Source organism: Mus pahari, chromosome 4 (assembly GCF_900095145.1).
Source record: "Mus pahari chromosome 4, PAHARI_EIJ_v1.1, whole genome shotgun sequence".
NCBI classification, from domain to species: Eukaryota; Metazoa; Chordata; class Mammalia; order Rodentia; family Muridae; genus Mus; species Mus pahari.
Genome location: NC_034593.1, coordinates 141,094,623 through 141,108,255, shown reverse-complemented (window position 1 = coordinate 141,108,255; position 13,633 = coordinate 141,094,623). Strand labels below are relative to the sequence as shown.

General features: G+C 45.7%; 1 protein-coding gene across 1 annotated transcript in view; it reads left to right on the top strand.

The window, feature by feature from the left end:
• The first annotated feature begins 6,472 nt into the window (after window positions 1-6,472).
• The window catches only part of Acadm (acyl-CoA dehydrogenase medium chain), a 19,393-nt gene continuing 12,232 nt past the window's right edge, over window positions 6,473-13,633 (top strand). Inside the window, exons 1-6 of the mRNA XM_029538049.1 lie at window positions 6,473-6,574; window positions 9,199-9,286; window positions 11,796-11,893; window positions 11,993-12,062; window positions 12,304-12,404; window positions 13,186-13,266. Of these exons, the coding sequence (XP_029393909.1) occupies window positions 6,545-6,574; window positions 9,199-9,286; window positions 11,796-11,893; window positions 11,993-12,062; window positions 12,304-12,404; window positions 13,186-13,266 (468 nt within the window). The 5' untranslated portion in view covers window positions 6,473-6,544. The remainder of the gene's footprint in view (window positions 6,575-9,198; window positions 9,287-11,795; window positions 11,894-11,992; window positions 12,063-12,303; window positions 12,405-13,185; window positions 13,267-13,633) is intronic.

Sequence of the window (13,633 nt, the reverse complement as noted above, 5' to 3'; positions counted from 1 at the left end):
TCTCTGTTCTGCCTTCCTTACTCTCTCCTTTGCTCTCTCTCTCTCTCTCTCTCTCTCTCTCTCTCTCTCTCTCTCCCCAGTACCTATGGCCTTGTGCATGCTGGACAGCACTAAATCACTGAGTTACCATCTCTTACTTTTCCTTCCTTCCTTTCTTCTTCTCTCTCTGCCTTCCTTCCTCCCTCCCTCCCTCCCTCCCTCCCTCCCTTCCTTCCTTCCTTCCTTCTTTTCTTCCTTTTGTAATAGGACTTCACATAGTCCAGGCTGACCTCAAACTTACCATCTTAGTTAGGTTTTCGTTGCTGTGAAGAGACACCATGACCAAAGCAAGTCTTATTTAGTTGGGCTGGTGTACAGTTTCAGAGGTGGGAAGCATGCACTTCCCTCAGTGCTGTGAGCTGTAACTGCAAGATCAGGCAGTCAACTTCTGCTGGGAGTCCCTGTCCTGGCTTCAGATAGTGTCCCCTTAGGGCAGAAAGGACCAGGCAGGAGTTGGCCTATTTAGTGAGGGCATTTACCATACTCATCCGGGCCCCACCTTTAGGACAATCAGCTCCCAGAGGTTCTACCTCCAACCAGCATGATGGGGTTAGATGTAAATGTCTGAGTTAAGGACAGACTCTAGCACAGAGTCTATAAAATGATCTGTGTGGAACAACACAAGAAAGCCATTAAAGCCAAAAGGAGTTAGCAAGTTCTTTGTTTGGGTTTGTTGTTGGTTTGTTTGATTTGTTGCTCTTTTTCACTTTTTGAGACAAGGTCTCACTATGTGACCCTGGATGGTCTGGGACTCACTAAGTATGCCAGACTTGCCTTGCACACAGAGACATCCACCAGCCTCTGACTGAGTGCTACAACTAAAGGTGTGCACCGTCACAGTTGGCCTGACTTTTGGATGTTTAAAGATTTGAGCTATCAACTTCTGTAAGAACATTTTCCCCACTAAAATGTAGCTTCTCCAAAATAACAACAACAAAAACAAACAAACATAGGCAGCTTTCTCAAAAGATCAGTTATGAGCCGGGCGTGGTGGCCCGGCAGGCCTTTAATCCCAGCACTCAGGAGGCAGAGGCAGGCAGATTTCTGAGTTCGAGGCCAGCCTGGTCTACAGAGTGAGTTCCAGGACAGCCAGAGCTACGCAGAGAAACCCTGTCTTGAAAAACCAAAAAAAAAAAAAAAAAAAAAAAAAAAAGATCAGTTATTTTTCTGAGACATGGGGTTCTACGTAGCCCAGGGAACCTTCAAACTTTGCGCCCCTCTCGTGAGCACAGGCACACTTGGCTTAGAAGTTAACATCGACAGCGCTGCAAACTTGGGGAGTCCTTTAACAGACATACTTATTTCCCTCTACAAATTAACAAATTCTATTAATCTGTTCTAAAGTGGGAAAACACTTCATCAGTGTGCAATGAGAGCTTGTCTTAATTAGAGTTTCCACTGCTGCGAAGAAACACCATGACCAAGGCAACATTTTTCTTCATACTCAGATATTATTATTTATTATTATTTTTTTTCACTTTACATCCTGATCACCCTCCCTCCCCGTCACCCCCTCCAACAATCCCTCCCCTATCTTCCCTCCCCTTCTCCTCTGAGCAGGTGGGACCTCCACCCATCCCTACCACAGTGTCCCCTCACCCTGGCGCATCAAGTCTCCATGAGGTTAGGTGCATCCTCTTCCACTGAGGTCAGAACCCAGCTAGAAGAACATATTTCCACCTGCAGGCAAGAGCTTTTGGGAGAGCCCCCACTCTAGCTGTTTGGAACCCACATGAAGGCCAAGCTGAGTCTGAAATGGTAGCTGTGGTGTCATAAAGGGAAGAGATTATAAAACTTCTCAGTGTTGGATACCTCAGGTGCCAAAGATTAAATGACACATGTGGTCAGAGTCATCTTGCTCTCTGCTTCAGACAACTGGGAGACAGGATCTGACAGAACAGAGAGGCCCAACTCTTATCAAATCCATGCTTCAGTTTCAACATCGTTTCACATTTGCTATCAGTGTTTGGGTTTGATAGGGAAATTTATTTGTTTTCCTAGATGCTAGGATTTGAATAATCTTTCATGAGTCACATGTACATAATCTATGTTCTATGGATGAATATTAAAGTACCTTTAGTCTGATAATGTAGGCGTGGTGCAGTCATGTATTTGGGTATATTCGATCAATTCTGTATTACTGTGGTAAGTACTAGTGAGTTGTGGACATCTTATTTGCTGAATTTAATTTGATAGTCCACTCATTTTTGGAGCGGAGAGGTGGAAACAGGGTCATGTGGAGCCCAAGCTAGCCTCAAATTGGCTATGAACTGAGGATGACCTTGAGTGTCTGACTGCCTTTCATCCAGAGTGCTGGGATTATAGGTGTCTGCCACCCCTGGCTCTTCAGGTCTCTCAGTTCTTTCCAAAGTCTAGCTGCATCTCTCCAGCTCTAGTGTGTTACAGTCTTTAACTCCGGAAGGCCCCGGCTATGGGGAGGTAGCTTTGCTAAGCACATTCTTTCCTCTCCAGCTCTAGTGTGTTACAGTCTTTAACTCCNGAAGGCCCCGGCTATGGGGAGGTAGCTTTGCTAAGCACATTCTTTCCTCCCCAGCTCTAGTGTGTTACAGTCTTTAACTCCAGAAGGCCCCGGCTATGGGGAGGTAGCATTTGCTAAGCACATTCTTTCCTCTCCAGCTCTATTGTGTTACAGTCTTTAACTCCGGAAGGCCCCGGCTATGGGAAGGTAGCATTTGCTAAGCACATACTTCTTTCCTTCCGTTCCCAGAACCCGAGACGCCCCCACCTACCTTAATGTGTTTGTTTTCTGGCTCTTGAGATTTCTGTTTTCTCATCCATTGGTGTCTCAGCTCCTTCACTCAGCTTGATCCATGAACTCTGAATTCACAGTTTAATCTTACCTGGGGAAACTGATGATTTCAAATTTCTGTTCCTACGAAGAGTTTTAAAAAAGAGAGTCAAGGGACTGGAGAGGTGGCTCAGAGAACTGACTGCTTTTCCAGAGGACCCAGGTTCAATTCCCATCACCTACATAGCAGCTCACATACATAGTTACTGTCTGTAACTCCAGTTTCAGGGGATCTGATGTCCTTAAACCAATGCAAACAAATAAAAGTTAAACAAATTTAAAGGGGGGTAGGGAGCTGGAGAGATGAGCCAGTAGCTAGGAGCACTGACTGCTTTTCCACTAAGAATCAGATCCAGGGATTAGAGCCAAATGGCTAGATCTAGCACTCAAAGTACAGCCAACAATTTCAAGTGTGACTTTTGCTCTACAAACGGCAGCACCACAGAATGTGAGCCTGGGTTTTCCCTAGCATGGCTGACTGAAAGGAACCACAGGGGCCTGAGGGAAATGCAGTCAGTTCTCCTTCCTTTCCTCTCTCTTTTTTCTTTCCTTTAAGCAGTTCTGGGAACTGAACCTAGGTCTACATTCATGTTAGGTAAGCACTCTACCAGTGAGCTGTGTTCCCAGCCTTTTTTGCAATTTTTACTTTTGACCCACGGGTCTTGTCAAGTGGCACAGACTTGCCTTAAACTTGCTTTGTAGTCCAGGCCTTGAACTTTCTACCTCCTACCTCATCTCCTTGAGTAGCTCAACCCCTCATCCTTCCCACCCATGGCCTTGGAACTAATGGTTCTCTAGTGTCCATACCTCCTGAACGCTAGGATTAGAGGTGTGGATCAGCAGGCCATCTTGAATGATTATATTCTTAACTGTCCTACACTGTGGGGAATCCTCTCCTTGTGAGTTTCTACAGACCTATAAATTTGCATTAACTGAGCATAAAGATTATGCTTTCTAGGGACATAGCTCTTTAGCTACTTTTTGACTAGCCAAAGGGAAACTAAATCTTTGCCATAGGAAGGATTGTCTGTCAACATTTTTATCAAATAGTCATCTGTTGGGGATTGGTTCCAATGTTTTTGAATTAATTGGGGATCTTCGTGTCCAAACAATGAAGTTCCTTGCCCCCAATTGGTCTTTGATCAATCAATAAAGATCAATGGCTGGGAGGAGAGAGAGGGATGCAACTTTTAGATTATGTAGGGCTAGGAACTGGGAGAAAGGAAGATGGAGAATCACCATGACTCAATGGAGAAGGATGGGACAGAGGAGCTGCAGTAGATAAAAGCAGCCTCTGGCCACTTTCCCAATTGGATTTGGGTAGTAGGGGAAAGTTCAGAAGTGCCCAACCTTTGAGCTAGTTGTGGCAAGTCAAAAATTAACATTTTACTTGTGTGTGTGTGTGTGTGTGTGTCTTTCACTCGATAATCCAAAGGTCCCGTGAAACCTGCCAGGAGCCAAAGTGGTGCAGCTAAACTCACTGCCACAACCAACCGTCATCAGGAGATAAAGCTGACGTTAAAGACTTCCTCATGTGAAGTAACGCGAACGGAATGTACAGCAGGGCCTTCTTAAGGACAAGTGGCTTGGCCTCTTAAAGAAAACAAAAGAGGCTGAGGAGACGGCCTAGTGGTTTCAGGGGACCTAAGCTTGGTTCCCAGTACACTCGGCCAGCAGCTGGCAATCACCTGTATGCAGTTCTAGGGAATCTGATTATCTTCATTTGGCCTCAAAGTGCACAGAAACATACAAATATACATATTTTTTAAAGATGCTATTGTTGGCTAAAGATTGATTGAATTTTAAAAAAGAAGAAATTAAAACCAATTTGAAGTGGGAAAACATTCATAGAATTCTGGTTTGAAAACAAATTACATGTAAAAGTCACTGGAGAAATACACATATTGACTGTGTCTGGATAGTAAATGATGATAGAGAATAACTGTTCAGACAGATGTGATAACAGGACTCACATGACAATGTATTACATAAATATTTAGAGTTGGAGTGTGTTATATTTAAATTAGTTCTGAAACTAATCAAGTTCTTAGAAACTGTTCTTACCCAAAAGCTCCAAGTATATATATCATCGTACTTTTCAAATACATTAGCAGAAATGTTACAGGAAAAAAAAAAAGCCATAGGCTTCAAATGCTGTCTGACAACATTTGGCTTCTGGTTGGTGTGAGGTAGGTGCCTGAATATTCTAAAGAATTTACCTAATGGTCAGAAAGCTGTTAGTTTACACATAAAGGAGGGCAATAAATGGCTGCTAAGGAGGCTAAAAATGGCACAGAAAATGTTGATTGTGGACCTGGAACATTCCACAATCAGAAGTCTAAACAGCTCATCAGGCTAGCAGACCATTCAAAGGAGGATACTTTTTTTCTAGAATGTTTCCTTACAACCATTAAAGACTATGTTTCAGAAAAGATTGTTGATGTTGAAAGATTAATCTTATAGATCTGAGTACTTATCTCACAATGGAATCCACATACCTTTTCTAGGCTTTGGTGTGCCTGACAACGCTACAGGCAAGACAGAGAGAAGATGAGAATTTTTCATTGTTCATTAGTGACACAAAAGTAAGTTCCTGTCTCCCAGTTGCTTGAAGCAGAGTGCAAGAGGACTCTTGACAGCTTAATCTTTGGCAACTACGGTACCCAGCACTAAGAAGTTTTATAATCTCTCACCTTTATAACACCACAGCTACCATCTCAGACACGAGGTCTAACTGGAAGGCAATGGGAATTTAAGCAAAGTTTACAAACTCATGAGCAAAATGTTCACTCCCAATGGTCACTGTCTGGGGACCTTTTGGATAGGCTCAGCTTGCGTTCCCAAGGATGCTTTCCATATCTATATAAGTGGATAATAAGTAGCCTTGAAAACGCTCAGAAAAATAGAGGAAATACACACTATTGTGCTTTGGCTTGTTTAGGTCTTGCTACTTGGCTCTCGCAGGCTTCAAACTCGCAGTGATCTTCCTTCTCAGTCTCCTGGCACTGAGACTTTCAGTCGTCCGGCTACCCAAGAAGCTAATTTCCAGTTTAAATTTTAAGGAGGACAGACAACCTTTCTATCTAGCCCAAGGTTTGCGGCTCCAGTATTTACTGGAGCCATAAAGAATCTGACTCTCCGCGTAAAGGTCACAGCTGACTGCAAGAAACGTCTGGCTGTGCCCTCTGGCCTGGATTCGGGTCCAGCTCTTCTGGGCAGCCCTCCGGAAAGAACGTGACCTTCGGGCTCCGGTGACACCGGGCACACAGTCTTTTTCCTAAGTCAAACGCAGCAGTTTAGGCTCTGGCAAGGTCGGGGGCAGGGCGCAGGCGCCGAGGGCCCTTAAGCCCCTCCCTCTTCTGGCCCGGGTCGGGACCCGAGACTCTCCCTCATCTAACCCCGCCTCCCAGGCCACACCCCTTGAGCCTGCAATGACCACGCCCAAGGTCTTCTGCTAGGACCAGTCTTTCACCGGTCTCTCAGCCGACGTCAGTCTGAGAGCTCAGACGTCGCCTGTGTGAGCAGTGACTCCCAGGCCGCGCCCCCCGAGGTCTGCAGACTTTGACCCGCACGCCCCAGCACTGAGTCTAAGGCCCGCCCCTCTCCGCCCTCCAAGCCACGCCCCTGTGGGCGGGACCCCCGTCCGCTTTGCTTGCTGCCCAGTGGTGGTCGGAGGCAGCAGATCGAGGAGCCATCATGGCAGCGGCGTTCCGCAGAGGCTGCAGGGTGAGCGGGTGACCGGGTGGTGTCGGGAGGGTCGGTCCTGCGCGGCTTGGGGGAGGGCGGGAGCTGCCTGCCGCCCTCCCTCACTGACCTCCGGGCTCTGACCCCTGCAGGCGTGGTCCTGCGGACCTGCTTCACCCTGGATCAAGGGGCTCAGCCACTTCTCTCCAGTCACGGCGTCAGAACCCTGCTGTGGCAGAGGGGAGCACTTCCAGAAAACTTTGACTGTAGTCCCACCCCAGGAAGGCATCAGTGTGTGGTTCTGTAGCCACGGGTGTGAACGGGTGTTAGGATCCAAACAGGCTGATCCTGGGTGTGCACCGAACACAGCCACAACACGAAGGGGAAAGGGAAGTGGGCCGCTCGCAGCATCAGGGTTAGGACGCCTGTGGTTTTGTGATGTACAGGCACCCTTCCAAAAAACAAAAGGGAGACGAGCCTACCGAAGAATTTTCATGAAGCTTGTCTTCTAAATGTTGTACCCTGCAGGATTTTGTCTTCTAAGCTGTTATAACCACTCGTTTGTTACCTTAAATATGAGCGATGTGTTCATACAAGACCTCCGTTTATACCACCTAAAACTGGACTAAAGTTGCCTCTAGTCCCGAAAGCTGTAGTTTTAGAATTTACAACACCATTACTATGCAACTCAACAGGCTCTGAAAGCAGAAATTGAAGGGTTTTAAGTTATTTTTTAGTCTGACAACAGAACTAAAGGTTTCTTGGTGCCTCCAAGGACAAGAGAAGGAAAGTCTAACGCCATAACGAATCAGAAAATGCATTCCTTTATCCTGTTTTCCACACTGGGATAAAACTCAAGACTCAAATTTCTAAGCAATTCATTACTTAGATGTGCTGTAGTTGCAGACTTGAAGACTAAAGTTGTTCCCATATTGGAATTCCTTGGTTTTGGCAGAGAGCCAGGAATAATAAACGCAGTATAATAAAGAGAGTCGTATTTATCGTTTCTTTATATTGGGTCTCATTTTGTAGTCCAGGCTGGTGTGGAGCTCACAGCTTCACCTCTGCCTTCAAGCCTGGCTGTCTTATTTTAATAATCTCCAGTTATCCCCTGGGATTAGTGAGCCTGATTTTCCAGGTGTGAATACAAATTGTGTGTTTGGAACTGTTCCCAGACGAGTGTTTGCAAAACTTAAACTCTTTGTTACAATACTAAGTTTTAACCCTGTCCTGTTTTTGTTTCTAAGCTGTCTATGCACAGAGACACATGTGTACACACGCGTGCAACAGACACGTGCACACTCACATACACAGATAGGTGTGTTCACACACAGAGACACACACCTGCACATCCTTCTGCACAAGCAATGAGCAAGCTCGTGTGTTAGGCTACTCTAATTGAATGACTAATATCAGTATACAAGGAGCCCAGTAATGGGCCCCCCCACTTAAGTTATATAAAATGCAGCTGGCCAATTTTGTAGAGTGGTGATCTTTGTTTAATCTCGGAAGTAGAGGCAGAAGAATTGAGATCCCAAGGTTAGCCTGGATTCCACAGTGGACTTGGGGGCTATCCTGAACTACTTCAAAAGAACTTGTCTAACAGAAACACAAACCAAATTATTAGGGCCTGGTGTGGTGGTAAAAGCCTTTAACCCTGCATTTATGAGGTAGACTTAGGGAGCTCTCTGGGAGTTCAAGGCCAGCCTGGTGTACAAAGTAAATTTCCAAGTCAGCCACAGCTACATACTGAGACCTGTCTCAAAATCAAAACGGACAGCAGCACCAAAAACTGCACTTGGACAGACACACACTCACACACACACACACACACACACACACACACACACACACACACACGGAGGGAGGAGGGAGGGAGGGAGGGAGAGAGAGAGAGAGAGAGAGAGAGATGACTGAGCAACTTACATTTTTTTTCTCATTTAGTATTTACTGCTGTTGCAGAGGGCCCGAGTTTGCTTCTCTGCACTGATGTTAGGTAACTCAGAACTATATGTAACGCCAACTCCAGGGAATCCTGTGCCCTCACCACACATATATAGACACACAAATGAAAAAATATAAAATTGAATAACATTGCCTTTATGGTTAGGCATCTCTCTAGCTTGTAATTCACGTTTTGACTTATAATTTATTTACTACTGACTTTAAAAACATAGTTCTTGGGGCTGGTGAGATGGCTCAGTGGGTAAGAGCACCCGAGTGCTCTTCCGAAGGTCCGGAGTTCAAATCCCAGCAACCACATGGTGGCTCACAACCATCCGTAACAAGATCTGACGCCCTCTTCTGGAGTGTCTGAAGACAGCTACAGTGTACTTACATATAATAAATAAATAAATCTTAAAAAAAAAAAAAAACANAGTTCTTGAATGAAAGCATAGCCATACAGATGCGCTCACTTTGGGGTCAGTATGACAATACTCATTTGTGTGCGGGCGTGTTTGTGTGGGAGTCTCAGTACACGCAGCAGGGTGGAAGCCAGAAGACGGTGGTGAGAGTGAGTTCTCTCTCCCCACCATGTAGGTTCCAGAGCTCAGGCTCCGTCACCGGTCTATACAGTAGGCACCTCAGTGGCCTAGCCAGCGTTCTTGCATTTGGTTGATATTTAGGTTATCAGATTTACTTATTATATCTATTTTTCCCCCCAGGTCCTGAGAAGTGTTTCTCATTTTGAGTGTCGAACACAACACACGAAAGCAGCTCTCAAGCAGGAGCCCGGATTAGGGTTTAGTTTTGGTATGCGTTCCTCTCTTTGACTTGAAGATATGCCTGGGTTGTGACTGTCACAAGATGTCTGTTGATGTGTGAAGCAGACACCGCCCACAGTTGGCTCACGGTACCTCACGTCTGCTGGACTGCATTGCCTTCATCCATGTGCTCTCCTGAACGCTCAAGTGTTCCCAGGCGGCCTCTATAGTGTTCTTTCTCTTTTTCCCCAAATGGATAGCCCAGATTAATGAATGTATATGAATTGTCTTCAACTTACAGATTAACTGTAACATACTTCCTTTGTCTTTTGGAGACAGTTTCACTATATAGCTTTGGCTGGCTGGAGCTCTAAGAAGAGAGATAGGCAGGCCTGCCTCTCCCTCCCTAGTGCTGAGGTTAAAGGTGTGAGCAACCACACCCGCTGGCTCAACAAATATTTCTCTAAATACTAATCCGGTTCAGTGGTGTAACAATTTTTTTAAAAATGGCCTACGTTATCTGAGCTGCGGTTTGATGCTGTTCTATGGCGTCCTCAGACCTGAGACCAGGGGGCAATGTTGTTTTGGAGGGAAAGGAAGCTAGATTCTTCTTTCCTTTTTATAAAATGAAACATTCCAGGTTAAAAATGTGAAGTCCTGGTTTTTAGTGTCCTTCATCCCTAAAGGGTTTTTACTTGAAGTTGTTACCATGCCTCGAGCTAGGAACCCATTTTCTCTGTTCCCTTGATCTCTGAAAAGTTCCAAGGCTGAGCTGGTTAACATGTTCGGGGTCCTTGGTGGCTGAACGCCTCTAGGTTTATTGACTTTACTCGAGTATACTTGAGTGAAAATACATACTTTTACACACACACACACACACACACACACACACAACTGGAATTAAAGACTTCATGTGTCATGAGCATAGCAAGTTGAATTAGTGGGCGTTTTTGAATAGCAGCCTTTACTCTGTTATCTATTCTCAGCTTTTTACATACGAATTCCGATGGACTGTGGCAGTTCTGAGAGTCTGACAAGCCCCTGAGTGCGCGAGGGTGAGGCAGATAGAGGAGTTTGGGAGGGAGCTTGTGAGCTCAGACAAAAGGGCAGGTAGTGAGAGGGACTGTGGAGGAGCGCACCTTTGGTCCCAGCACTTGAGACAGAGGCAAGTGGATCTCTTGAGTTCTAGGTCAAGCTGATCTACAGAGCAAGTTCCTGGACAGCCAGGACTACACAGAGAAGCAGAGGATCAGTCGTCTGGTTCTGATGGATAAAGTAGGTATAATATGTGCAATAGGATATCATGAAGATTACTGAGTTTATGAAAGCGGGTTGCCAACAAATAATAATATGGTAGACGCCTTTCCTTCCGACCTTGGACCCATCTATAACCTTGACAGGAATTACCTCCAGTCTTTGAAGTGAAGTGATTCAGAAAACCCCAGCGGCACAGAACCCCGGGCTTCTTGACTGCTGCTGTCATCACATCATCGAGCCTCGGGGAGCTACCTCCTCTCTCTGCCTGGTCTCCTGCTTTTGTCTTCCTGTTTTTTTTCTTTGTACTTAGTAGTGATATCCCATAGAAAACAGTGTGCCAGTCACCATAAAGGAAGACTCTGCTTTTCGTGACATCTGGCTGTGTGGATGACTGATGGAAGTACACAGCATTCAACCATGCCTTAGCTTCTGTGTCTTAACCATGAGAGACTTGATCTGTCTTTTACACTTTGCCTCTTGGCCCCATACCAATGAGAACTGTAGTCATAATTTTTTTTTTCTTTTTTAAAGACAGGGTCTCACTGTGTACCCCTCTCTGGCCTGGAACTCACCGTGTAGACCAGACTGGCCTTGAACCTACAGAGATCCTTTGTTGTCTGAGAGCTAGGCATAAGGGTATATGCTGCCTCGCCTGGCTTGTTCTTCTAACCTTTGGCTCTGACTCTGATTGCCTGAAATACCCAATACCACCTTTAACACTCCTCACCCGTGTGTGGAGGGTGGAATGGAGGGCCTCCCTCACACAGGCTAGACAGGAAAGTGCTCCACCTGCGAGCTACATTCCAGCCTCGTTTATCAGATCAAAGCAGCCACATGGAAACACCAGGTAACACAGCTCCAAAATTGCAGTTAGCAATCCACACTTACCCCAGGGGTCCAGGCAGCTTAGTCATCTCATTCATTTTACAATAACTGGTTTTATTTTGTGTAAACCCATTGTTTTAATACTGCCTGTTGCTAACACAGAGGGTTCGATGTGGCTGTTATTATTTTGGAAAGACTTCTCATTGCTCTTACCATTTTATTTGTGGGAACTTACATTCTTAAACTTACTGGGGCTTAAAAGAAGAGTGAAATTTAAATCGTGGTGTTGGCGCTCTTCCGTAAGTCCTAAAACAAGTTTTCTTGCTGACTGAGTACGCCTTGTGTCTTTAGACGGCTGCCCGAGGCCAGAAGCTCACCTCATGGTATAACCCCCACAGAACAGCTTCATGGACCTTGTCTCTTCAACTCGATGTTGATGAACTCTTTTTGATGTTCTCAAAATAATGTTCCCTTAGAGTTGACGGAACAGCAGAAAGAGTTTCAAGCAACTGCCCGGAAGTTTGCCAGAGAGGAGATAATCCCCGTCGCCCCGGAATATGACAAGAGTGGTGAAGTAGGTGTCAGGTTGCAGGGGAGGTCTGGTATCGCTGGGAGATCTTGTTACCAGCCTGCCTAGATTCAGGTATGGTGTAACTGTTGTTTTTCCTTTCAGTACCCATTCCCTCTCATCAAAAGAGCCTGGGAACTTGGCTTGATCAACACACACATTCCAGAAAGTTGCGGTAAGCCTCCTACATGTTTGGTCCAAAAATTGCAAAAATGAAAACGCTCATTCTCTAAAATGTTGTCGCTGGTCGGAGGTTTTCTGCCTTTGTTTCCCTATTGGCAACATAGAACTTGCCTGCTTGGAGGAGCCTGGTCCTCCCTCAGCACAGGGCACAGGCATCTCCCTGTCTAGATGCTTTTGAGTTTATTGAGTTGTTCTTCATATTATAACGCTCTGTGTACACTCTGACGCTGTAGGTGGCCTTGGCCTGGGAACGTTCGATGCTTGTTTAATTACCGAAGAGTTGGCGTATGGGTGTACAGGGGTGCAAACTGCTATTGAAGCAAATTCTTTGGGGGTAAGTCACTAAGACAATCGTTTACCATGGGGCTGGTGAGATGGCTCAGTGGGTAAAGGTGCCCCATGGTCTGAGTTCCACCTCTGGGGCTGGTGTGATGGAAGGAGACTATGGACTCCCCCAAGGTGTCATCTGGCCTCCAGAAGTGAGCTGTAACTCGTGCACACATACATATACATACATGTGTGCATGTGTACACAATAAGTAAAATTACCATTTAAAAATGCTAATCACTTACCTGGGCTGTCAATGAGACACCGACAGTGAAGTTGGGTTAATCTCTGTAAGAACAATAAGGAAGACTGGCTTGCTGGCCTGGAGTTATGATCACAGTCGTTCAGTTGTCTCCAATACTGGCCGTTCTGGGTGTCCTTTTGAGGAAACTGTACTCTTTGGCTACAACAGCTCCCATGGAGGCAGCTTGGAAGGCGTCCCCTCAGCCTGTTGCTCAGTTACTATGCTGAAATGTATTGAGCAGTGTCTAGGAGGCTTGCTTGTGCAGACCGTGTCACATATCCTAAGTTTAATCTGTGATCTTCTTACTGTCAACCAGGCTTGTGTATCACTAGCCAGCCTCCCCCCCCACACACACACACAGCTATAACTTAAGGAGAAGCTTATATCAGTATGTGTCTCCTTGCTCGTTAGGTTCAGAGCAAATGCCAGTTCTTTAAGTTTATGGGAGGCAGGTAGTTCTTTCTCATCTGTTGAACTGTGTTTTTCTGAATCTACGTAACTAATTTAAATATCTTGATGTTTTAATGTTAATTTCCCTTGGTAGCAAATGCCTGTGATTATTGCTGGAAATGATCAACAAAAAAAGAAGTATTTGGGGAGGATGACCGAGCAGCCGATGATGTGTGTGAGTATGTACTGCTGCTTGGTCTGTATTTCGTCTGTATTTCCCTGTGAACAGGCCAGGAGCCACTGACTCTGTCCTTCAGTCTGCGTGTGTTTATTGGACCACGTGCCCCAAGGACAGAAGTCCCTGGACTATCCAGAGGGTGTCTTAGCAACCCCCTGCTCATTTCCACAAGGGGGAGTCCACTTGTTTCTGGATTCCAAAGTGGTGTTGAGCTCGTCCTGCTGCTGGCTTTCAGGAAGTGATGTCTGCTGAACAGAACAGCAGGATCACCCTCTGCAGCTCCAGATGGGAGCAGTTGGCTGTCTGGGTGCATGTGTTTGTGGTTGTCTGGGTGCATGTGTTTGTGGTTGTCTGGGTGCATGTG